General features: G+C 34.7%; 1 protein-coding gene across 9 annotated transcripts in view; it reads left to right on the top strand.

The window, feature by feature from the left end:
* CAMK2D (calcium/calmodulin dependent protein kinase II delta) overlaps nucleotides 1-27,997 on the top strand; it is a 320,046-nt gene that overhangs the window by 163,073 nt on the left and 128,976 nt on the right. For all 9 annotated transcript variants that reach the window (XM_037830526.1, XM_037830524.1, XM_037830530.1 and 6 more), the window contains exon 4: nucleotides 6,872-6,926. In XM_037830526.1, the coding sequence (XP_037686454.1) occupies nucleotides 6,872-6,926 (55 nt within the window). The remainder of the gene's footprint in view (nucleotides 1-6,871; nucleotides 6,927-27,997) is intronic.

Here is a 27,997-nt window from a genome sequence, read left to right as displayed (position 1 = left end):
TGAGCAGAATGTTCAACTAGGGTGAACTTAAAAGTTTGAAAATGGACAGGGGTGACAGTAGCACATAGTGAGAATAACTAACAGTGCTGAACGGTGCATGAATGTGGTAGAAATGGGAAGTTTAGAGTCATATATGTCACCAGAAGGAAAGTTAGAGGTTAAAAGATGGAAATGTATAAAGCACTGAATCTTGTGGTGGGCAGTGTCTGTGATTAACTGTACAAATATTAGAAATCTCTTTCATGAACTAGAACAAATGTATGACACCATAACTAGAAGTTAATAATAGAGGAGCATATAGGGAAAAAATATACCTATTGCAAACTATCTACTACAGTTAATAGTATTATAACATTCTTTCATCAACAGTAACAAATATACTATACCAATACTATGAGTCAGTAGTAGAGGGGAGGTGGTTAGGGGTATAGGAGAATCTGAGTTTCCTTTTTTTTTTTGTCTTTATTTCTTTTCTGGAGTAGTGAAAATCTTCTAAAAATTGAAAAAAGAAATTAATTGTAGTGATGGAAAAAAAATCATTAACCATTAAAAAAATTAATATTGATTGCATTCCCCACCAAGGTTTCAAGTAAAATTATATTTGCTTATTTCAAAAATGCTTACTTTAAATTCCTTTTTCTTAAATATAAGCAGTTTGCTTTTAAATATATTTAAATGTTAGTTAATATTAAGTTTACAAAGAAGAAAATATATCTGATATATTATTAAAACAATGATTTTATTTCTGAGGTCACATTATTTTAATTTTTGAGTATTCAGTACTGGCATTTGACATTTTATTAATGGGCATATTGTTAAAAATTTTATTAAAAATAATGATCTCATGTCACTTTAGGAATTTGTGTATCAGTTTTCTAAAATTAGAATAGATTGTAGCTTCTATGCTGTCCAATTTATTTGTTTGTCTTAGCCAGCTAAGTCAAACTCTTAAATTTTTTATCCTTGGACCTTAAAAGTTGTCATGTAAAGATCAAAGTAGAAATGCTATATGACAATTGACTTTAACAAAAAAGCCATGAGAATAATTTAAATAAAATAAACACTATACATGGTTCCATATTTCAAAGAAAGAGCTGGCATATATTTTCAATATACTGAACCCAAGTTAACATATTTTATACTGCAAAGATTATTTTAAAAAACCAAATGGTGTCATTTTATTAACTGTGATACTTTATGTTATGGAAAATATAGATTTAAAAAAACAAAAGCCCATATGTAGATTTAAACTAATGTTTTCCTGAAATGTTGGTTCAATTTTTAATTTGGTTTTCAGTACTTCTGTTTTCCATTTAAAAAGTTTCTTGCTAGAAATGACCAGCTTTGTGAGAAAAGAGCCATTAAGTCATGGTTGAACTGCCATTTTTCTCTAGAATGATGTGATTTGATTGCTAAAATATTCTAAGACTAGTAAATTTTTTTTTATTTTTATTATTTACAAATTGACTGAATGCTGGCATCTCTCTTTTAAAAAGGCTTGACACATTGAATGGCCTTACTTGACTGTTGTTTGCACTAGCTGTGAATTATAATTAACTACTGATAGGAGTATAAAAAGGATCTGATTTACAAGCTGCCATTTTTGCATCCCAGTATGTGAACCAATCCAACCATGTCAGTCCTTGCAACATAGCAAAGCTAAAAATGTGGAAACTACCTCTTTTATAGCCAGGGCTATTGCTTAGAGCTGACATATGGAGATTATGAAGATGCCATTCAATCTGTTCTTATGAATTATTTTCTTAGTATTATGATAACATTGACAGTGTTGCCCTACCATTTTCAGTTTTAGAAATTTATACTAACCCTTCATAGTTCTGAGTTTAGATTCATTTTTCCTGTTAAAAAATCACTTATGACTGTGAAAGAATTATTTGAGGACAATCTTTTTAAAATAAGAACTAAAATGGTCACTCACACATTTCAGATAAAGTCTTTCCTATTTTATTTACCTGTTGTTGGCTGACAACCCCTCGCCCCTATAAACTTAAGAGTTAAAACAACATCAATTTATTATTTCTCATGATTCTGTAGAGGGACTGGGTTCACTCGAATGGTTGTTCTACTACACGTGGTGTTTCTGAGATCACTCATGCAGCTACATTCAGCTATGAGTTCTGCTAAGAATGGAATGTCCAAGATGGTCTTTCATCCACCAGATGTTTCTCCATGTGGCCTCTTGTCTGTCAGTAGTCTAACCCAAACTTTTTTTTTTTTAGCATGGCAAGTGTTTTCCAAGAGGTAGAGTACGTCCATTAACAATATGCCCATTAATAAAATGCCAATGTACAAGACTTATTAAGGCTCTGTTTGCATCCCCCATGCTAATATTCTGTCGGTCAGTGTAAAGCAGATGGCCAGGCTCAGAGTCAGTGTGGGAGAGGACTGCACAAGGACATGAATATTGATAGGCAGAGTTCACTGGGGGCCACTGATGGAACCTAGTGCCACATCTCCATAATAAATATTAATGGAGAAAGACAGGTAGTGAATTTGAGATGTATGGAAGAGTAAGAAGCAGTATAATTTGAACCAAATAATATATTATTCAAATAATTTCACAAATGTGTAATAGCAACCTTGATTTTATTTTGGGGAGGAAGCTGTTAGGAGATGGAAGGGAAAGGAAGGAGTACTGACATGAAACTGCAATCTAATTAACCCTCTTCTGAAAGAGAGCAAATTCCCATAAAATGATATGTTCACTTCCTTTTGACAAAAATGTCCTTAATATATGTCATCAAAATGTTTAGATACACCTAATAAGCAACTTTGACGTGGCTTCTCTTAGTGTTTAATTCTCTTTTCGTACTTCTTTTTCACCCACTTCTACTCTCCCACCCCACCTTCCCATGTTTTTATACTGTTGATGATCTGGAAATGTTAATTTTTATAAATAAGCATAATTTAATTTAAATGCATGTATTTTGTATGTTGTGCAAATTTTTGTAATTTTTTTAACTTTTTGTGAATTTTTGGTACATTAAAAGGCCTAGCAGGTAAAATACCTAAGTAGCAGGAAATTCAACATTCCTAATTTGAAGTTAAGTAGAGAATTAACAGTATTTCTAGGGATTTACAGAGAGACAAATGTAGCTGGTATTGGCTCTGTATCTTAGACATTGTTTTTTTTACAGCCCCAAAAGGAGAGTGTCACGTTTTAAACTTTTTTTACTCAAAAACAGTTTTTTTATTCTGGTCATCAAAATTATTTTTCCCTCTTCTCTTTTCAATATTATTTTAGCCTGACAAACCCATTTATACTCTAAAAGGTATTTTGGAAATACTATTTTAGGGAGTCCATATAGTATTCTGAATAAGAACATGGTCTTTGGAATTTTCCAGCTCTGGATTTTGGTTTTATCTTGCGCACTTACTAGCTGTTAAGCCCTTAGAAATTTCCTTAACCTCTCTAAGTCTATGCACTTTCATTTGTAAAAGGCCATGGTAAAGTATCGTTAGGGTAGTTTAATATATTAAATAAAATAATTCTTGCAAAAATTATTTGCATTTGTGATTGACATATTAAGTGCCATATTCTACATTTTATTATATTTTAATTCCTTAAATGAAATGAAGTATTTAAATAAATGGACAAGTTCTATGAACTTAAATTAAATTACTTTTCTCATATAATTACAAGGACCATTGTCCTATTTGGCCCTTTTTGGAAGCTGCAGTGAAATCATGCAAGAACATAGGACAAGAAGAGAAAGTGGTAATCTCATGATAATTTGAATGCATACTACCAAATTAATAATACATGCAGAAGAGAGAGTAAAATAATTAGGCCTTGGGTCAGCTAAACTTTGGAAATGTTTTAGCCCCAGAAGTACCTCTTTTCTCCTTATAAATCCCAGAATTTAAAAATTTACTGTAGGTAAGACTATTATACCGTTTCAGTTATGAAAATTCACTTATTCGTAGATTTGATTTTACCTTTGAGCAAACTTCAGGAAAGAAAGACTGCTAAGATGCATTTTAACTTGTTTCCTCAAATGCCATTATCTTCTTTAAAATTTCTCTCTAGAAGCATCTTAGTGGTGGCACTACTTAGGTTGTGTGCAACCATTTGCTGTGGAAGTGACAGAGAGCAGTCATAGCAAGACTGTGGTACAATATGTTTCAACATGCAGCCAGTGTGCTTTCAAGGCTGGCCATGGGATCAATCTTGTACTAACAACTATGATGAACAGAATTTCATGTAATGTCCTTGGCATAAGAAAGAATTGCCAGTTATTTACAGGAAATAATCAATATAACTTTTTGTAAAAGCAGACACAGTATTCAACCATGATAATCTGTTAAAAAGAGATAAAGAATGGAATATGAAGGATACTTTTGACTGACTGAGAGGGCATGAATATATAAGACACTCTCTTCCAGATTATATAGATATATCAATAACTTTAAGAATAATAAAGATTTTAAAAGGAAACAAATCCATTTTCAAAGTAATCATAAACATGTAGAAAGTCCCTGTAAAGACTGGATTACATAGTTTGAGTAATAAATAGAAATTTCTAATTTCTTATTTTAAAAGAGAGAAAAATTATAGAAAGTGAAAGGGGAGTAGGGAGAGACATATGGAAGGAAGGAATAAAAGGAGGAAGAAAGTGTATATATATTTATCCTAACGTAGATGATACAGATTTGTTTCTTCTACACCAGTAACATCATTCATTCAGAATTATTCTCACATGGTCAAACAGCTGGCTGAGAATATTAGAGATCATTTTTGAATTGTATGGTACAAAAGGAAAGAACTTGACCAAATGGTTTGTTTGTGCTTTCTAGCTAAATGCTTTTGTGAAACTTGTTTTGATAAGCAGTATCATATGTTTGATCATCAGACTTGCATCTGAGTCTTGACTTGTTCAAACGGTAATTCATCTCCATATGATGATTATATACAAGTATGAGTAAGATAATGGTAGTTGTCCTAAGAAAATTTTATTCCAGATATAACCAGTATAATTACTACTGCTTTTCCAACTGTACCTGAAATATCCACCTCTGTTCAGCTCTACAGTCCTTGATGTGGACACCTGAGCTCACACCTCCACTTGAAGCTTTTACCTTGAGACAGTGGAACAAAGAGTGGCAATTTCCTCCGGCTCACATTGTGATTTTTACTTTTCGTTTTAATTTGATAGTATGGGTACCCATCTTATTTTCACAGAATAACTGTCAATACTTAGAGATTGTTTTGAATTGTTAAAACCAAAAGTAAAATACACCAAGTCAATGAATTCAAGGGTGACAGTGTAAGAAACAAATTAGGAAGGGAGGACTGCAGAGTGTTTACATTTCATGTACTCAAGAGCCAAATGGAGTGCAGGATCTGAGGCTGAACTGCATTAGGTATACTCCCGTCTGCCTACAGTATGAGTACTGTTCTCTTATTTATACTAATAGAAAATACACATTTTACAAATGATAATATAGAATTAAGAGTGAAGTAAAAGTCTCCATTTCTCTATTGGAGAAAACTGGAAAGGAATTTGGAAAGCATTTTAACAGTGTGCCGCAGATGAGATCTGAAGGGGATGGAACTGGATTGTTAAGAAGGAGATTGTATATAGTCTATGAGCTTGGGAATTCCATGTGTACCATAGACTCCCTCTGTGGATGATTGTAGTTTTGTGATAACCTAAATGTTCTTTGGAATCCACAACCCACATTTTCCATGTGGTAGTCATCCCTGCACTGGGACTATACCAAAGACAAGTTACAGTAGAGATTGTTATCCTTTTGTGATGACTTTTGTGAAAGTTGTTGTGTCCTATGAGTTTGGACACAGAGGACTTGTCCCTGGCCTCTGCTGCCCCCAGTGAAGGTCAAGCCACCTGAGTGGTTTGGATAAGTAGAAGAGAAAAGCATTAGTCTCTGTCCTGGAAGAGTTTATCGTCTATAAGAAGCAACATGATGGGAGAGGTGTTATGCAAAAGTAAATAGCAGATAAAGCACTATGTAAGTTTTTAATGAGTCATTTAGAGTAGACAATGTATGTTTTAAATTCAGATGGGGGAACATTGTTTTTGGTTAGAGTTATCAAGATATAAAGTAATATTAATTTGAGGAACTAGTAGATTATTTTATTAAAAGTTCTAGCTGTACATTTTTGGTTAGTGGCTTGGTAAATGGATTTTGGTAACTTGAGTAAAAAAGAATAATAAACATTGTTTTGACAGATTAACCAGGGAGTAGTATGTAGGTATTCCTGGAGAAAAGAAAGATCAGAAGCAGGGAGACCATTAAGTAAACTCCTGGAATCATCTCTCTTGCTGCCTTTTGTAGAGATCAAAGCATGAATTGTTAAGGACCTGGACTAGGTGATAGCAAAGGGAATGGCAAGGAAGAAGCTCTTAGTTGATGAACTGCTAGATCCTGTTAACGTTGGCTTTTTGGATATGTTATCATAATCACCAATACTTACTTAGTGTTTACCTAGAAATATGTGGCATTACTTTATTTCTAATCTTCTTTAGAACCTAATAACATTGACTATGTAGACACATTGTATTAATCACCAATACTTATTTAGCGTTACCTGGAAATACATGGCATTACTTTAGTACTAATCTTCAAACCATCCTATGAGGTATAGGTACTATTATCACTGCAAGTGAAGTAACTTGTTTAAAATCATGAAGTTAATAATTATAAGAACTAGTATCCAATCTTTGAGTATGTCTCTACCCAAGTCCTGCTATAAAAAATACTGACTTATCAGATGCTAAAATAAAGAGTGATGATGTTTCTAGTGCCTATTAGGAGTCTTGCTTAATGTTGATCACTGGCATATGTATAACATGAACTTTCTTCTCTTTTTCCTTTTATCTTTTAGTGCGACTTCATGACAGCATATCTGAGGAGGGCTTCCACTACTTGGTGTTTGATTTGTAAGTACACACTTTGTGTTCATTTGTTTTTTCAATCTATTTGAAGACCATTTTGAACTAAATATGCCTTTTCTCTTTGTACAGTCCAAATTCATGACTACTATAATATTTTTGAATATTCTTCAAGTAATATTCAACTCTATTTTTGAAAAGAGGTGACTTCTCAGCAATGTTTATTTAAAATTTTAAATTAATTTTCGTAAGTGAAACAATTAAAAGTCTGTTTCCTTTTGGATTGTCCATTGTGATATCTAAGTAGTTTCATTTTTAACCTGGGGTATAAAAATGACTGGTATAAGCAAAATTTTCTGTTGAATTTTTTTAACAATATTTATAATTTAATAGCTCAGATAAAAAGAAGACTCAAGGTAGGATGGATCCAGATTTGCTTAATTTAGGGTTTTAACAACATCATTGAACTCCCATTTTTACCCCAGGTCATTGGCTTTGTCCTTGCACCAGCATGGTTCAAGTTATTACATGCAAACATGGTAATGTTGAGTGGAAGATACTGTTTCTTGTTCTTTTTAAGAATTCAAAATTTGCCCCTCAGTACTTCCATTCTTCTCATTGGCTAGGACTAGGTCAAATGCCTACCAGTAACCAACCAATCACTGACAATGGGAATGAGATGACCAATATTGACTTAGAATAATCAAGATTTACAAACCAAGGTTCTGTCAACAGGGTGAAAGGAAAATAATGTCTTGGGTAGACAATCCACAATGTCTGCTCTGTCTGACAGGGACATAGGAAGACAGGCCACACACATGGCCCGTAGGACTTTAGTCAGTACACACTTTATGGAAATCAATCTGATCTACATATCCAATGACTCAAAAGTATCCATTCCCTTTGCCATGGTGATTCCATTTTTAGGAATAAAGTCCATTAAAGTATACCCTAAATACTTTATGCCTAAAGATCTTCATTGCAGCATCCTTTATGAGGGGGAAAATGAAAAGAAAGAAAACCAATTCAAGGGTCTAATACTAGGGAGTCAGTTGTGTAATTATAGTGCATTCACATAATGGACTATTCTGTAGCATTTTCATGTAATGTTTACAAAGAGTTATTTTTGAGGGGATAAGTAAGAAAATATATTTCACACTATGAGTCTGGATATAGGATAGTACTAGGTTTGGTTAATTCAGCTGCCTGGTGATGGCATTAAGAAACCGTGTTCTTTCCAACTTCCTGTCTGCACTTTGTAGCATATAGACTCGTCTTCATGTACAGACTCCCATTATGGTCATAAGTTGGCTGCCTCAGTTTCAGGTGTCGGAGTGGCTTCCAAAGGCAGAAAAAGGAATGTTAGTTCCATTGCATGTATTATTATCCTTGAGGGAATCCTTTCCTAGTAGTCTCTCAGGAGAGATCTGTTAACCAATCCTTGTTTAGAATTGCTTGTCATGCATTGGTAAAAAGAAGGGAATTACAAACATTGGACTTGTCCAATCATAATTCAGTCCCCATGTCTGGGGAGGGAACAGACTTGCTCTAAAGACACGAATACTTACTTAAGAACTAAATCATGGTTCTGTTATCAAGAAAGAAGAGAAATATTTATTGATACTTGTTTTCTGACTTTGATACATTATCTATCCTGGAGAAACATCCATGTGCACTGGAGAAGAATGCATGTTCTGCTGCTGTTGGGTGAATGTTGTATATGTCTGTTAGGTGTTGTTTCTTATTCTTTTGGTTGATAGTATTGTTCAAATCATCTATCCCTATTGATATTCTGTCTAGGTGTTCTATCTATCATTGAAAATGGTGTATTGAATTATCCTTGTATTAATGTAGAGCCGTCTATTTCTCTCTTCACACCTGTCAATATTTGCTTTTTATATTTTGAGGCTTTGCTGTTAGGTGAATATATATTAATCATTGTAATGTCCTCTTATTGAATTGATATAGTGACCTTCTCTGTCACAGATTTTGAATTAAAGCCTGTTTTAACTCATATAGGCAACTATCTCAGCTGTCCTTTGGTTCCTACTTGCCTGGAGTTTTTTTCCATCTTTTCACTTTCAACTTGCTTATTGAATTTAAGGTGAGTTTCTTGTAAACAGCATATAGTTGGTCATGCTTTTTCTCAATTCTGAGAATCTGTTCCTTTTCAGTAGGCAGTTTAATCCATTTACATTTAAAGTAACTACTGATAATATAGGACTTTTTTCTGCTTCTTTGCTATTTTTTCTTTGTGTTATGTTTTTGTCCCTCACTTCTTCCATTATTGTCTTCTTTCATATTTATTTGATTTTGTATAGTGTACCATTTTGAAACACCTCTCATTTCCTTCTGTATAAAATTTCATATATTTATAGTTACTATGGGCTTAAATTTAAAATCCTAAATCTATAGCAGTCATGTTTGATTTGATGCCAACTTAACATAAATGGTATCTACATACGCTGTTCCTATATCCCTCCTTCTCCCCACCTCTTTGTTGTATTTGTTACGAATTACATCTTTGTACAGCATGTCCAAAAACATAACCATATCATTACTTTTTATGCATTTGAAGTTTAGAGTCTATAAGAAGTGAAGATTGGAGCTTCATATCAAAAAAATACAATAGCACTGTCATTTATAATTACCATTATGGCTTTCTTTACAGTAGGTCTTTATTACTTTGTGCCACTCAGTCCACTATCTAGTGTCCTTTCCTTTCTGTCTGAAGAATTCTACCTTTATTATTGCTTGTATGGAAGTTTTAGTGATGATGAACTCCTTCAGCTTTTGTTTTTCTGGGAATATCTTAATTTCTCCCTCATTTTAAAAAACAGGTTTGCCAGATATAAAATTCTTGGTTGGCAATTGTTTTCTTTCAGCATCTTAAATATTCTATCCCACTGCCTTCTTGCCTCCATGGTTTCTGATCAGAAAATGGTATGTAATCTTATTGGGACTCTCTTGAACAGAACACATTGCTTTTCTCCTGGAACTTTCAGAACTCTCTCCCTGTCCATGGTATTCAACAGTGTGACTACTGTGTGTCTGGGTATTGTTCTTTTTGAGTTATCCTGTTTGGTGTTCATTGTGCTTCTTAAGTATACATACTCTTTCTTTCTCTTGGGAAATTTTCTACCATTACTTTAAAAATATTCCTTCTGACTCTTAATCTCGTTCTTCTTTTTCTGGGACTCCCTTAATGCATATATTGGTATACTTGATAGTGTCCCACAGGTCTCTGAGGCTATGTTCACTTTGTTTTTCACTTTTTGTTTGTTTGTTTCTGCTCTTCTGCCTGAATCATTTCAATTTTCTTGTCTTGGAGTTCACTGATTCTTCTGCCAGCTCTAATCTGTTGTTGAAACCCTCTAGAGAATTTTTCATTTCATTTATTGAAATGATTTCCTTGAGTGCCAGAGGCTGACAAAAACAAACAAACCTGGCAAAAACACCTTTCACTGTCCTTTAAAATTGGCTCTGTGTTGGTTGGTCCTCTCATTCAGCATTTAGCCCTCCTCTCATAGAAGATCAGCCTGAAGCAAATGAGTAATATAGAAAGTCCTTTCAGTCTTTTCTGAGCTGCACCTTATCCTGGGCTTGTATTTGTTCATGGCAAATCCACTGTTATTCTTATTGCTTTTCCCCTATAGGTAAAGTGTTGTTTATCCCTGGCTGCTTTAAAGATTTTTCCTTAGTCTTTAATTTTCAGAAGTTTGACAAGATATGTCTTGATATGAATTTCTTAGTGCTTATCTTATTTGGAGTTCACTTGGCCTCTTGAATCTGTAGGCTTAAGTCTTTTGCCAAATGTTGAAAATTTTCACCCATTATTTCTTTGAGTACTTTTTGGCTTTATTTTCATTCTCAATTCCTCCCGAGACTCCAGCAACACAAATTTATTTCTTTTGTTAAAGTCTCACAGGACCCTGAGGCTCCGCTTATTTTTTCAATCTAATTCCTTTATGCTGTTCACAGTGAGTAATTTATTTTATTGTATCTTAACATTCACTAATTCTTTCTTCTGTTTTCTCTGTTCTGCCCTTTTGCCCATCCACTGAGAGTTTTATTTTGGCCGTTGTCTTTTTCAGTTCTATCATTTTCATTTGTTTTTCTTTATATCCTAATTTTTTTGCTGAGACTTCCTATTTTTCCGTTTGTTTAAGCACGTTTATAATTGTTCATTAGAGCATTTTTATTGTAGCTACTTAAAAATCCTTGTAAGAGAATTTGAATATCTTTGTCATCTTGGTGTCTATTACTTATCTCTTCTCATTCAATTTGAGATTTTACTGGTTCTTGATATGATGCATGATTTTGATTGTATTCTGGAAATTTGGGGCATTATTTTATGGGAATTGAGCTTTCATATTTTAGCAGACCCTCTACGGGAAGCACCTCATTACTGCCGAAGTTCCTCATTTAGCATTGATACCCTATGGGCAGGAATGCCCTCTTACTGCTGGAAAGGGATGGGAATGCAGGCTCTCTACTCTGCCTTCTCTGACAACACCCCAGCAGGTGGTAGGAGGGGTTGGGATGCCTTGTTACAGGTAGAAAAGGGTGGAACTCTAAACTTCCCACTTGGCCTTTGTTGACAGACATAGGGGTTGGGCTACAGCTTTTTTTTTTACCCCCATGGTGTCTGGCCAGAGTAAGGGAGTTAGTTCCAGAAAGTCTTCTCTCCTGCTTGTCTTCTCCATTCCTGGCTCTTTGGTTTAGGGAGCAGGCTTTTCTTGGGACTTCTTTTGTCTGAGTCTGTTGTAGTTTCTGCATTGCCAGCTTTTCCATCACTCTGTTCAAGGCAAAAAGAAAACCCTGTCATTCCTAGCTGATCTGCATTCTTTTCTCTGCCATTAAGAGTCTTCTTATATTTGTTTTATATATAACATACAGGAATTTTTGCTGTTTTTAGTGGAAGAAATGGGGAGAATTGTATTTTTTCTATTTCATCCGGAATCAGAACTATTGTTATTTCTCAAGAGAGCTAATTTGTTGGATACCTTTTGGTATGTAAACTAAGGGAATTTTATTATAAAATGGGATATGTGTTTCATGTTATGATGAATGCTTGAATGAAAATACTTTTATTAATGCTCGTTACCTATGTATCATCCTTCAAAATTGGGTCTGACCATAAGCTCCAAGAAGTACGTCAGTGTTAAGTGAAATGTAAAAGAGGCATACTTCCTCCCCATGCCATGACACTTTCCCACAGTCACAGAGCTATTTATATCCACATTGTAAATTTCATAGATTTTTGCATTCTTTAGTAAATGGAGGGAATGATAAGAATGGCATAGTATAGAATAAAGTTTGTTTTCTCATGCACCATTTTTTTCATTCTTAAATTGAAGAACGTGTAAAGGAAGCAGTTCACAATAAAAGCTCAGTAAGATTTTGAAATACAGTGGGCCACATTTGTAGTAATGACATTTGCTCCTGTTATTAATTTTTCAGAAACTAAATTTGAGATGTCTCCAAGGTCAGAGTTTGTATGTGGACTAGAATAACTTGAAATATGTGGAGTCAGGTTACTTCCTCAATCAGGCAATTGAACCTCTCTGCTTCTAGAATGAAGTGTTCAGATTCTTTTTGATTATTCTTCAGTATTCAGAGTTCAGGAGGAAAGTTATCAGCAGTTTTCATCAAAATGCTTTGGCAGAAAATGAGATTAATAAGTAATAAAGCACCCAATGTTAGAGACAATTGGAAAAAAATTGTTAAAAGCATAGATTTTTAATGACTAAAAATAGATCATAACTGATGTAACTATATAATTTCTCAAAATTATCTAATTGTTGTAGTGATATTATATGAAGAGGGAAAGTAAGTAACTTTAGAAAAATCCACATTTTATAGTAATTCAGAAAAGTATGTACGGAAAGATATCAATGAAATATTCATATGGGAAAATTGGAAGCCGCTTAACCAATCAGTTGCAAGATGAAATAGCTACTTGAATTCCTAGAGGAGAAATGTTTCTTGTGCTGTCCTTTTGATGATGGTTTTGGCAGTATAGTACTTACACATACTTCCTGTGGAACGTCAGCTATTCAGAATCTAATGGGAAGTTCTATTTTTATAGGTGCATTGAGTCTTCTAATGGAATGCTTTTCCTTTTCTAAAAAGTACAACAGAAGAGACCATGAGTTCTGCAAAAAAAAAAAGTTTATTTTTGCTATTTTAAATGTTTATATTTTTAATTCAGTTTATTACCCACCATTCCAACCTCAAAGTATTAGAAGTTACTTTTATCCATGAATTCAGAAATCAGTGGGAAAGGTCTACATGAAGACAAAAACATCTTCACATCAAATAGTGAATTGCCCTGAATTTTTAAATGTCATCCCTCAAGCTTAATAGGGTGTTCAGGTACCTCAGCAGCTCTGAGAAGCAAGAAGCTATGTATGTAGAAATGTGGATTTATCTGAAATATAGGGGAAGACAGGAAAGTGAAGAAAATGGAACTAGAATGTAGTCCCTAAGGAAAGAGTCTACAGGCAGAGACCTAGGCCTTAAGCAGATAAGGCAGATCCAGTCCATTTCTGGGACTGATGGGAAATAAGACCTTGACAAGGGTAGTCATCAGAATGCAAGTGACATGTATATTTCAAGAATTGTTATGTCCGAGAAGATCTGCATTGTGTGTGTATTGAGCGCATAAATATAATGGAGTACAGAAATATCGCAGCTCTCTCTAAGCCATGGGTATATATCTAAGAGAATAATACTTGCTTTGAATTTTCAGTCTCACCAGGGAACTAAAGCAGATAGATTAGATTAAGGTTTGTTGGAAAGAATGCTGACTAAGAATGAAAAGACTTTAGTTTCAATCTCTTAGCTATCCAGGCTAAATATTTAACATTGTCATTTCTCCAAGCCTTATTTTCCTCATATAGAATGAAGCTGAGGCTGTGGAATTAAAGAAAAATTTGTTTAAACTGTTAGAGAAAAAATGTTGTTATTACATATTTAAAAAGAACATTTTTTTTCCCTAGCTAAAACACATCTTGGTAAGTGAAGTACTATTTTTTTCTCTGGTTCAAAGCATTTGTGTTTTTGTCCCTAGGTAAGAAATTCTATTCATCAAATATGTGATAAGTGCCTATAAAGTGCAAAACCTTCTGCTTAATGCTTTAGGGAAAAAAGCGGTGTTTCTCAATATTTTAAAATAAATTTCCCATTTTGATAATTTTAAAAAGGAGCACTCTGAAAGAATCAAATGTGCTGCCTTCCCATTGGCCACTTTATTATGTTCATACCATCCAGAAAGCTTGGTCATGTAGCAAGTTTTCTGTAGTTATTGTTAGTAAAGCACAAATATTTTTCATTTTTCTAAATTTGAAATTGTATTGAAATACTAAAAATACATTTTCAAACTACACCCATTGGACTGGGGAGCCGATACTTTCATTGGTAATACCAGTAAATGAAAGATGAGTCAGGCACACCTTCCTTTTTTCAAAGATTTTATCATTTAGAAGGGGGATTAGGCTACTCAAATATCTATAATACAGGCCTAATGTGGTAAAAGCTCTAATAGTTACAGGAGTTTGAGGGAGAGAGCCAACATGTATTCAGTCAGGGATATCAGGCAATATAGTAGGAAGAACTGAAGTTGAGGCAGACATACTTATGTCCTTGGAAAAATTCCTTAATTCAACAGATAGACAAAATGTAGCCACTTACTCTTTGCCAGGCACTGGGGATGAGTTGACTGAGGGGAAGGGAAAGGACAGTTTCTGCCTTTAAAAGAGCTGAAAGCAAACTCACACTTGTTACTTTCATGGCATACTTTTACCTACTAGAATATTTGGTTGCATAGCCAACAAGTCAGCAGTATTTATAAAACACAAAAAATATGACATAAGTCTCAGAGATTATCTGTGAAACATTCAGTGTATGTCCTAGTCACTGATCATCTCTATGGTTATTTAGTACAATTCTTCTATTATCCTTATAATATTTTCCTATATCTCACAAGGCATATATGTATATTCCACATATATTCCAGTGGTTATTAAATCCTTCCAAGGGGAGAGGGGACCTGGTTTGATTTTTCTGACTGCTTTTTACCCATTATTCATGGCAAATTTTATGCCTCTTAAAATCTACCTAGTGTAGTATTTCATTTGATCACATCACTGTAACGTGTATATAGCAAACAGTGGTAGCAAAAATAATTTTCACATTCAGATCAAAATGTGAAGGCATGGTATTGAAGTCTGTTTGGTCTATCAGTGCATTGTAAAACAGTATTCAAGAACAGCTGGATTAAATTCAGTTCAAGAGACAGAAAAATAAATCAATGATTATAGAGTATGACGGTCACGATAGTGTGCCATATAGATGGATTGAAGGAAAGATTGGTGTTAATGAACCCAGTTGTAAGATGGTTGTAGTAGAGTCCAAGTAAAAATATTAAGTCTTTAAAGTAGGGTGTTGTTAGGAATTCTTTTTTTTAAAAAAAGAAACAAAAAAGATATTATCCCTTTTAAAATACATTTTAAAACAAGGTTGATTCTACAAGTATCGTTGTTAGTTGGATATTTGCATGTGGAAACAGTCTAACATAAAATGGAGGAAATTTCAAATAACAAAGAAACTCTAATGCTGTAAAGATATTATATTTCTTGTTTGTTTTTTTGAAAACAGAAGTTGTGTTTGAATTAAAACACCCTGACTACTTTTTAGATAAAATTAAATTTATTAAAGTGGCAATCTGTACATTTAGAATTTTAGTAAGGTCTTTGGTGAGAAAATACAGCTTTCACAGTAGTTATACTAAACAATTTCAGTGTCCTATTTATTGGGAAATGAGTAAAATGGCTATTAGTTCTGTTACATTTTGCAAGGTAGAACATCTTAAATGACTGTGATATCCTGTCTTTTTAGTGAAAAGCCTGGAGATACTGATATTCTTTTGATTCTTTTCTGAGTGGAAGACAAAATACATCCTTAGCTTCTTCTTTTGTATTATGGTTCTCCACAGTGACAAATGAACCATTCCACCCACACATCATAATTCTTTTGTATTGACATGTGCTTTTCATTTGTGTGGAATAAGATATAACCTTGTCTCATGAGTACTCTTTAGTTTGCAACCTACACGAGGAAGAAGACTGTTCATGATGAAAACTATCTGATGGCTTCTTTAGAATTATTGTGAGGGATAATTGTCTTAGATTTCAGAGGGCCCATTTCTGTTTTGTTTATTCACTTTAGTAATTTTCACTCTTTGATGGGAATCAGAATTTCTTAGTGATTGTATCTACACAATCCCAGTAATTTTTCTTTCTTTGATATAAATCAGGTTTTCTTGGTGATTTATCTACATCATCATATTCATCTGTATGAAGTAGTATAAAATGTTATAGAATTTAGGACTTTTTGAAACTTTGAGAATGTTTTTAAAAATCTTAAAATTTTTAAAATTCAATTAAAAAATCCTAAGTTGTTTGAAGTTGAAAAGACAAGCAAGGAATAGTCATTTATTATTTGGAGGTTGGAAATGAAGACTAGAAATGTAAATTTAAAACATGTTTTAAGATAATTATAAGTCTACCCTTTGTATTTCTGATACACTGTTAGTCATCCAAGACTGATAGAATAAGTAGTTTAGTAACATCTCAGAAAACAACTGAAACTTTTAAAATCACACTCTACTGGGATTTGATGCCCAGAGTCAGTAAAGAGATTTGCTACTTTTGTTCAACCAGTTTTTGAAAGCCCACTTTTTTCTAAAGGTTAATTAAAAATAAAATTATGGATGCTTACTGAAGTGCTGCCTTCTTAAATAAATGCCTTTCAGCTCCAAGGATGGTTCTACTTGGAAAAGGCTGGAAATGCTATCTTAAGTATTAATTGTCATTTTGGAGGCAGTTTATGTCTGTGGTCTGTCAGTGACATTCTGCTATGTAAGAGAATTTGGAAAAGTTACGATTTAAAAGATGTTGGACTAAGTTTAGCAGTCAGCTTTTTCAGTATGTGATGATATTTTATACCATGTGCTCATTCATTCCTTCTCCCAGCCTGGACTTTGCAGGCAAGAAGCCCAACTTCCACTTGATCCCTGCTTACTTTTCTCTTGCTACTTGAGAACCCAGAGTTGGCCAGTGCTACTTTTGACTGGTGTTAATTTTCCCCAAAGCCTTGCTTCTTTTGACATTCTCTGCAGATTGATTTCCTTCTATAAAACATTCTTTCGATGAATATTGCTTCAGTGCTAATTATCTGCCAAGCACTTTGCTAAAGACTAGCAATTAAACTGTGAATAAGACATAATCTGCCCACTAGGTGCTTACAGCCTAGCAAGGAAGAGCTGCAGTAAACTATGGTGAGTTCTAAGACAGAATAGGGGGAGCTCATGGGGAGGAAAAGCTGCCTAGTGAACGCAGGGATGCACGTATGGAGGATACATCCACAATGAGAATTGAAGGATAAGTAGATTCTAACTCCTCCCTGCAATGCCAAAATGAACAGCATGTGCAAAGGGCCAGAAAGGAGAGACTGTGGTAAGTTCTAGAAGTTGGTGGTTTAGTTGGATGAATGATAAAGTCTGAGGGGAGGAAGGGAGAACCATGAGGCTATGAGACTGAAGGAACAGGCAGGGGTCAATCCACAAAGCACTTTTCTTCTTTATTATTCCATGGACTAAAACTCGATCCTGATATAAAAAAGAAGAGCCAAGTAGGAAAATGACAGAATGAAATATGTGTTTAGAGAGATCATTCTAGCTACAAATTGGGAAATGTACTAAAGTTCTGATGAAAGATGCAAGTTTCCTGAACCAAGCAGTGCGGTTGGAATGAAGAAAGTGGAAAACTTGGGGAGTATTAAAGAAGTAATTGGACCTGATGATTAATTGGACTTGGAACTCTTCTGATGAAGACTTCTTTCTTTTTAGAACATTCCATTTCTAAAATAACTACAGTAATCTGATTAGAGAAAACAAATGTTTTATTTCTCATAATGCTTTGACTAGCTACTTGGTAACTGTGTTATTTTGAACAGTTAAACCAATGACATTTTGTTAATAGATGCTTACCAATAGGTGCCAGTTTAGAAACAGGTACCAATTCGGTGTCTTGGAATTTTGATTATGTGAATAAAATAAATAAGGCTCTAAAGTAAGAAAGGTAATGGCAGTAGTCCCAAGGAAATTATGTGACTTTTCATAAACTGAAGCAGATTTTGAGAAAAGACCTTACCTTTACTAGTTAAAAAGACCTTACCTTTACTCACCTTTACTATCTGAAGCAAGGATGCACACAACATTAAAACATAGTAGGCACTCCATAAATATTTGTTGAATAAATTACTTGAATTATTTGATGTTTTAAATAAGTTGGGGAAAATTAGAAGCAGATATTGAGGCTGCACCAATTTAAATTGCATACATTTATTCTTGATGTATATATATACATTTTACATAACGTAACACTCATATTTTGTACTGTGTTTATTTCTGTGAGGCAGCGAGGGCTTATATATAACTTAGCTTAGTTATTATTCTTTCTCACTAGTTTGTATAAGATGTGAAAATTACAGATTTGCTAATTAATTTGATTTAGAAATGTATGACTGAGATATTTAAAACTCTAAAAATGGTCACTCCTGGTTTAATAATAATTTTTTGGCTAATGTATTACTAATAATATCAACCCAACATAAGTTAGTATTTAAATGTTAGTCTGTTTTTCATCTTTCATTATGCTTGTATATTTATTTACCTGTCAGGTCTGTCTTTCAGCCTACTTCTCTGCCTGTGTAGTCACCAATCTCTCTAGCTATCCAGCAAACCATTTGTTTGTGTGTGAGTATTAATTATGTGTTTTTGTATGTTTGTGTGGTTATAAATTTTTTTAAGATTTCAAAGGAAAGGAGTAATTGTTTTAAGCGAGGTGCTTTTTTTGGTTTCAAATCATATTTCAGAGAGAAATATCACTTTAATATTTCATAAATATTTTTAAATTTTACAAGTTTTGAATTCTAAATCAGTAACCTGACATTAATCAAGACTTTTATTGAACCCTCAGAAAGAACTTTCAACATAGAATTTTAAAGAAAAATATAATTTACGAACACGTTCATTTTTCTTCTTTCTGTTTAGTATGGTGATAAATGTGTTTATGAAAAGTTTTATACAAAGTAAATTTACAATATTGAATCTTCGCTGTTTTGAGTGATTTTCTTTACCATCTTGAATGATTTTCCGTTGACATTCACTGTAACTTCGCATATCTTGCTATAGGGAAGAAGGGGCAATCAGATCTTAACTTTTGTTTTTAAAGGGAGACCTATCATTCCCTTTAAAGAAATACTGTTTTCATCCATGCCTGATATGTTTATGTTTAGTGGCCCAATTTCACCTTTGGCAATAAGTTAAACCAGTATACTACTGAGTTGACCTGTCTTCCCAATTGGATAGGTCTCCACTTACTTATCTTTGTTGGTGCTCAAAAACTGTTGAGCCATTCTGAATTCTCATACATTTATTTATTAATTTACTTATTCATTCAATGAATACCTTTCATATTTCTTATATACTTGGTACAGTTCTGATCCTTGGGGCCCACAATGAGTAAGATTTTTATCTCTTTCTTTGAGGCATTTGAAGTCTTTTGAATACGCATTTAACGACATTCACATATTCAAAATACCCTAGAGGTAACTCAGATATACCATATTGGTAATTTCTTTCCACCCTTCCATTTATTCTTTGCTAGTTCTTCCTCATCTCTCAAACAGCTAAACATAGTAGTGCTCCTCAGTTTCAATACTAGGACCTCTTCTAATTTCTGTTTTTACCTACTTTGATCTCATGTAGTAGCATGGCTTTAAATTCAGTGTAAACTAATGACACTCAAATTTATAACTCCAGCTCAAACCTCTACCTAAACTTCAAACTCAGATATTCTGCCTCCTACTCACCATCTCCACTTGAAGTTCTAATTGACATCTCAAATTTAAGATGTTCAAAACCCATCTCATCCTCCTGTGCTTCTGCAGCCATTCTTCTGTTAGTTAATGGCTACTCAATACTTCATATTACCCAAGCCAAAAATCTTGGAGGAATTATTGACTCCTTTCATTCTCTTGAACCCAATATCCAATTCACCAGCAAATCCTGTTAGCTTAAAAATATATTCCTGTGTGATAACTTGTCATTATCTCCACAGTGACCACGTTTGGCCCAAACCACTGTCATCACTTGCCTGGATCACTGTAAATCATCCTAACTAGTTTCCCTGTTTCTGTCCTTGACTTCATGCAGTCTACTCTCAACAGAGGAGGTGAGAGATCCTATTGAAATCCAAGTGAGAGCATGACATTCCTCTGCTCAAAACACTCCATTGACCTCATCGCCTGCTACTTTCTAGATTCGCTGAGCTCCAGCTGCACTGACTTTCTGTTAGCTTGGAACATACTCAGCATATTCCTACCTCAGGGCATTTACATTTTCTCTTCCATTAGTATGAGTGTTCCTATCCCAGAAACCTGCATGGTTTACTCCTCTCTACTTTCAGGACTTGGCACATATGTCACCTTCTCAGGAAGGCCTTGCTTGCCCACCAACCTAAAATTTGTCCGTCTTTCTTCACCAGCACTTCCCATTTCCTTCCTTGCCTTTTTTTCTTCTTTGACACTTACAGTTCTTTTTTTTCCTTCCTTGGCACTTACGCTAGTGCCAGAGTGCCAGCTATTTGAAGCATCAGTTGCTTAGGCACTAGTTAATTAGAATACTTAGAATAATAGTAAATGATTTTTAGCCAAAACTGAAAATGGAGCTTTAGTTTGGCCAACTATCTATTTTGGAGCAAAATGTAGCATCATAATATACATTTAAAGAAATGCAAATTAGTGATGCCTGTGTAGTCAAAGTGATTGTATTGTTCTAAACCCAATAATTATGATGTACTTAAATGCAAATTCTGATTTTTCTTGATTGTTATGATGTTTACTCATTTGAAGTGTCAATGAGTAACATCTACCTTGACTTTTTCTTGGGGACATTTTGGTTATTTATTTTTAGCCAGCAAGCAAAATATGATATTCAATTACCCTGGGAGACTGATTCTAGTGACTATAATTATTAGGCAATTGACGTCATTTCTATCATTCTCTTTCTCAAACCAACAAGGTGCCAAGATTAAAGCATGTGATGCATACATGGTCTAATTTATTTTTTCAGTGGTCACATTCTTCATTAGACTCTTTGGAAAGAAAGTCCCTTTTTTTTGTTTTTGTTTTTTTAATCTCTGGTTTTGGAATTTGTAAACTATTCAACCCTTTCCAAAATTTTTGACCCAACTGGGAATTTTTGTTGGCAATAAGAAATATTTTCTGGCTGCTCTTATTTGAACAAAGAAACCACTGATCTGGATACAATGTCATCAGCATTTGATTTCTTGTCCTACCGTTAGTGATGATATGGACCTTTTCTAGGGGTATGCCTGGCTGGCGGTTGTAAAACCTAAAACATATAGAGACTCTCATAGAAGTGAAATAATAAATAGAAGTCATGGTGCCCTAGGATTTGCAGTGTTTAGAATCTCAAAATATATTCCTGGAGTTGAAGTAATTAAGTGACAATTACTGATATTCTGAAGAAGGAAGAACACTTTTTATAAATAATTAGACTTAAACGTTTGTTTCTGTAACTTTGTGGTTCAGTGTTAACTGTTTCCCTTGTTGGCCATCTCATCATGTATATTCTCTTGGCTGTTTGAGTGGTCTCTTTACTTAAACAAAGCAGAAAGGGATTAAAAATAAACACCATGCTCTTCTTTTGAGTGTTTCAGTACAAAAGAGAGTTTTAGGGACCATGACATTAACTTGGTCCCTACTGAATAGAAGTTTTCAGCTATATGAATTAAACCCAAGAGAAGAAGATATCTTATATTCAAATGAAATTTGCTTAAGTGAATGTTGTTGAACTACCCTTATCAACACATTATATTATTGGAAAATCATTTGTTGTTGCAGACATGTTTGACCTTAATAATAGCTAACATTAGTACATACTATGACTTCTCCCCAACTGTGGCAATTGTGTTATTATACATTGTCTCATTTAATCTGCACAGTAACTCTATGAGATATAGTGTTATTATTATTCCTTTTTATAGTTAAGGAAATTGAAGCAAGAGGAGTTAATTTCCTTGTGCAGGATCATAGAATGAGTGACTGTGCTAGAACTTAAACTTAGATTGGCCTGACACTGAAGACAGTGCTGTGAACAACTGTGAAATGTTGCTCTATTATTTACTCTATAGCAAAACTTAAGTGTCAGAGTATCATGTGCTTGGACTTTGGTTTTGAATGATTTGGTTTTTATCTGTTCTCCCCTTTAGTCTGAATGTTAATGGAGGGCTTTTGAAGTCCATTATTTTTCATTCAAATTCTGTTTACTTTTTATCACTTTTCTTTCCAAGGACCTACTCTTTTTATCTGCATTCCCTGAGCCTGGAGCTAAAACCGAGGGTGTCAATTTTGTCTCTCACTTACTCTAACCATCAAATGCTCATGGGCTTTAGTATGAGGCTTTTACGTAAGCTTCTGGATGTTGCAACTCTCAATCAAGAGAGGACTCATTTGTTGAATGCGAGATAAACCCTAGGTTTATGAAAGTTGAACCTATTTAAACTAAATCCAAGTGGAATAATTAGAAGGCATTTAGATAAAGCAGAGTTGAACTTTGCTTCACATCCTAGGGTTATTCTCTTGAAACTGGGAGTGGAAGCAAACTTTGGAGCAAGAATCACATGGTAGAAAGATCTGGGGAGAGATTTGTGGAAAGATTTGACAATAACATAAAAGTTAGTATGTTCTGAGGGACTGTTTACATTGAAAGGGACAGAAATCCCAAAGAACTTCAGCCAAAAAGTTCATTTATTTCCTCAAATAACTGAATCATTTACGGGTAGATCTGGTTTCAGTTGTGGCTCAAAAGTGGTCCAAGGTCATTTGGACCCATGTCATCTTTTCTGGTTTATGGTGTGGCACATCCTCCTAGCTGGTAGCCCCCAGCAGTTCTGGACTTACAGCATTTGTTAAAGCAGTAAGTCTCACTGCAGAGAGTTGCTTTATCCAGCTCATTCCAATACGTATGTTAACATTGAGACGTAATGTCTATCCTTGAAACAATCACTCTGATCAGGAGGATCACATGCTAGCCTACAGAGATGGAAAAGTGTGATAATCAAGCCAGAACTAGCCACCTAAGTCAAGAGTAGGAGAGGAGTAAGTTTCCAAAGGAAAATTATGGTGCTGTTGTCAGAAGGAGGTGATATAGATGCCAGGCATGTAACAACAACAGAAGTCCATTATAGGCAGATAAAATGAAGACATGGACAGGAATCAAGCCAAAGGCAAAAGTGCGTATGAAGAAAAGAGAATAATGTTGCCAGAAGCCAGTAGTGTGGGAGAATAGGAGCCAGACTTGGTATGTGCTAGTTGATACTCTTTTCTTAAACACAATTTCTGTGATGACTTTAATACCAGAACAATATTTAAAAGTTATCCTTACAATACAGGAACTAAAAGAATTTTATTGCCTTTATTTTTGTGGCATTAAAGCTGTGTACGCTAATCTATACTGGAATTTTAAATTATTGCATATTTATTTCAATTATTATCAGAGATACTCTATGGATTTCTGCTTAATGAGTTTTCCTCTCCTTAGTATGTGATGTTCTCATTTTAAAAGTTACAGAAATAGAAGATGCAAAAAGTAACAAATTATATGAAATCAGATAATAACTGTGAATTATCATGTGTATGTTAAAAAGGTTGTATTATAAACAAAGAGTACCTACATATGATAAATGTATGTATATGTGGATCCATATATATACATATATGTATATATATGTATGTTTGTGGGTATGCATGCACATACATATCCACACAATGAATCTGGGGAGGAACATCTAGTGAGACTTATAAAAAATCACTTAAAATGTTCAACTTCAGGTCTGAAACTTTTCATGCTTTGATTATACCAAAAGTATAATCTTTGTTGTTAATTTTTTTTATTTACTCAATTTCTAAGTTTGAAATTCAAGTAGTTCCTCCTCTTTATTTTACTTTTAATTCAAATGAAATTTAACTTAAATGAAATTTAATTTAATGAAAACATTGGTAAAATATGTTAACTTCTTTTACTTTTTCTCTCCAAAGGAAAAACACTATGGAGACTATTCATAAAAGAATTGAAAACATCATGTTTAACAATTACTAAAAATAAGCTGTGAAGTCCCTCATTAAATTTTGCCGAAAGTAAGATGATGAGAAAGGGCAATAAGCAGGTGTGAGACTCGGATTAATTGCAGAAGAAGGAAAGTGACTCAGCCCTCTGGCTCCCAGCTTCAGTGGGGATCTGTGAATAGTGAGTGAGCCCATCACTGTTTTAAATGGCTCATTAGGCAAAAATGGGTAGAGAACTAGAGAATTTTTTTTCTTTGATAAAAGATAGAAAGCTGGATGCTTTTTGTTATTGTTGCCCAACATCTCTTCTGCTTTTTATTTATTTATTTATTTATTTTTGGTAACCACCACAATTCGACTACAGGATCAACTACTCTTCCCCATTAAATGTGGTCTGATGGATCTGTCCATGCAGGTGCCCTGTCCTCCCTTATCTAAGAGTTGGGCACATGACCTGAACTAGGTCTGCCAGATATTCCCCCCTCTCTCTGGCATTTGGCACCCTGGCCAAATAACTGAAAGACTGATAATGTTAGAAGTGAAATCATTCTGACAGATGCCTAGAAGAGACCCATTAGTTCCTACCATTTGGATCAGGGAAGCCTCCTGGTTCATGAATGTTTGGAATCTGCTTCTTCAGCCTACCTTTGATTCTAGGAGTTACCCCATTTCCTGCCTATAAAAAACTTTCCTTCCAAAGTAAGCCATAGACAGTTTCTGTGGTCTGCAACCAATAGTTGAAACAGAAGGAAAAACAAGGAGAAGAAGAGATGAGAAGAGAAAAGAAAGGAAAGAGGAGAATATGTAAATTGCAAGTGGAAAAGAAAAGGAAAGAGAAGAGGCCTGGGCTTCAGCCTGCCCCGTCTAATGAAACTACTTTTCTCTTTCCTCCAGAAGTGACGCTCTTACCTACAACTCTGCCCATATTCAAACCAACCAGAGCGTATATAGAGGTAGTTAAAGGACATGATTTCGGACCCCTGAATCCAACATGCTTAGATTTGAATTCCAGATCTGCCAATGACTCTCTGTCTGATTTTGATTGATTTAATTAACCTTTAGGGCCTCAATTCCTTAGCTGTTAAACATAAATGGCAGTACTTTATAACGTCTAGGATTGCACTAAGAATAGCACATTTTAATTTATGTAAAATTTACACAAAGGTATTACTGTGATTATAAGTCTGACCCCTGTGGTATCTACCTCATCCATACCTCCTTGTGTCAGTCAATAAAATATTTATTGAATCCTACTGTGTGATACTACTGTACTAGGAGCTGTAGGGAATGCAAAAATGAGTAAAACACATTTGCTGCTGTCCAGTTGCTCACAGTGTGATTTTGGTAGTTGATACAATTACATATAACGCAAAACAGAAACATACAAAAGGTGCTCAGAAAGTTTGGAGAAAAGGGAATTATTACCACCTAGAGAATGAGAAAACATTCCCTATATTTGGTCTTTAACTATTCGTGAGATTTTGACACGTAGATAGAGGGAGACTACGTATTCTAGTCAAAGATCAGGGTCTGCAAAATGGGAACGTTAAGGTGTATTTTATTTGGGGGATGATAAAAATCCTTGTTTGGCTAAAGAGGCCTTCTTCACCCTGTATCTGGGACCGAGAGGAAGCCTGCCATCCTAGGCCATGCCTGTCCTGTCTTTTCTACTGTTTTCTACACATATCATGAAGGGTGTAGAGGAAGATCCACCCTCCTTCCCTTTCCACTCCCACTCCCACTCCCACTCCCCACCCAGTCCTACAGCACACACAGTCTTCGTGCTGTGAGTTTACTTTGACCCACTTCGTTATGCCATTCTTTATTTCTGCTTATGGCAGTCATGCCAAGAACTTCCAGACATCCAGGTCACACCTCATCTACAACATTCTAATCCCCATAAGGCTTGTTGTACAGCCCTATTCTGTACTCTAATGCTAAGGGCATGAGATCCCAGCGTACACTGTCCACTGAGCTATGAAAGACTGCAACCACTCTGGACTCACATTCTTTAGATAAGGAGCACCTTCTTCTGACCATGGAAAGAGACTGCTAGAAATACTTGAGATACCCATGTATACTCTTCCAGTAATTTGGACTTTATAAAGTAAAGACAAGAATCAGATTTCTCCATATCCCAGCTAATGATTAGGCCTTATGAAAGAGTAGTGAAGGTTTTTCAGGTCAGTGACAGTGCATGTAGTGATTACCACATGAGTAGTGGTGGCCCTGATTCAGGCATTTCAGGCATTTCGGTCTGTCTACATCACTCCCTGAGCCACTAACCAGTTAGGCTACAATAGGAGTAAACTGCACCTCCAGGTAAGGTAAATCTACATGTAGGAATCTGAATTCTGTAACACACAGGGCATTTAACAGTTAACTGGTTATATAAAAAAGTTAAATACTTAGGTCTTTTTCAATACTTTTGCTTATACCCTCATCTTACGTAAGTTTAGCTCTAACAAGTAAAGCTGGAAATTGCATTTTCTCCTGAATGGTCCCATTTTAATCCATAAGTACTTTAATAGATGTTATTAGTTGAATTTTCTTACTGACAGTGTTACTAGAGAGACATGTTGATTCTAAGCAAAATAATCTGGGGAATGCTTGCTACCTCACATTTTAGATTATTTGAATTTCATTATGGGTGGTATTACACATTTTTACCCATTACATCTGGATAGCAACTCATAAAACTGGCCACGGTGTATTTCTAAGTAACATTTAAATAGAATGTCTAGGCTGTTAGCCTAGGAAATGGTTGTTTTGGGTTTTGTTTTTAATTTATTCTTAGTGGATTCTCGTATTACAGAAAGTGATAGCAATAAAGATTAGCATTTCCATGCTAATACACCCACATGAAATATATCAAAAACTGATACATGAGGCATTTATTCAAGCCTTTAGCATTGATTCATGTCCTTTTGTTTTGGGGTTTGTTTTTTATTTCTTCTTAATAGATTCTCATATTACAGAAAGTGATAGCAATAGAGATTAGCATTTCCATGCTAATATGCCCACATGAAATATATCAAAAACTGATACATGAGGCATTTATTCAAGCCTTTAGCATTGCTTCATACCTTTTGAAGGGTGAGTGCATTTAACTACTGTGAATTGCAATCATACCCCTGGGAAATTCTTGTCTAAAATCCAGTGGTACATCTCAACAAACTGGGTGGAGGCTCAGGGAGGCACTTGAGATAAAACTTAGCATGGCAGCAATTTAAAATTAGAAGCCCTTGATGAAAGATGAGACTTGTTTTAGGCCACTTGGTGAGCCCACCTTTTAAAGGCAGGATTTGACTCTGCTGAAGGACCAAGCAGTCACGGGAGGACAGAGTGTCTCTGCCCCAACAGGGAATGACTGTCTTCCTATTTGGTGTGTGGTGGTGTTAAATAAAGCTGTGACCTTTGGTTATCTACCAAGCATGTCCACTCCTACACTGGCAGATTGCCATGGGATAGTGTATATTTATCAGCAAACTGTGGTCTACATTCAGACATTGTCTAAGCTTGTAATAATATATGTCTACTGTATATACTGTACAGACACTCTTAACCTGAAAGGCACGCTCTCAATCTCTGAAGACCTTTTATACTTTAGGTGTTTCATGAGGTCCTGGCATAAGGTAGTCCCTTCAATATTTATTTAAATAACAGCCTGAGGTAGGCTATGAGTAGAATAACCTCTATTTTCTGTTTTTTCTTTCACATGATACAATCACTCACGTCCCAGTACCAATTATGTACAGTCTTTAAATTATTCCTTAAAGGCATGTTTTTGTGAATGAAAGCAAGTAATAGCAGCTGATCAGCCTTCTTTAATGTGAAATGAGGCATATTTTTAAAATGTAGTTCTGAGAGTTTCTAGATACAGGTCAATTTTGGAAATTTTC

Source organism: Choloepus didactylus, chromosome 3, assembly GCF_015220235.1.
Source record: "Choloepus didactylus isolate mChoDid1 chromosome 3, mChoDid1.pri, whole genome shotgun sequence".
NCBI classification, from domain to species: domain Eukaryota; kingdom Metazoa; phylum Chordata; class Mammalia; order Pilosa; family Megalonychidae; genus Choloepus; species Choloepus didactylus.
The sequence above is the reverse complement of the archived record's forward strand: the minus strand, read 5'-3'. Positions and strand labels throughout refer to the sequence as shown.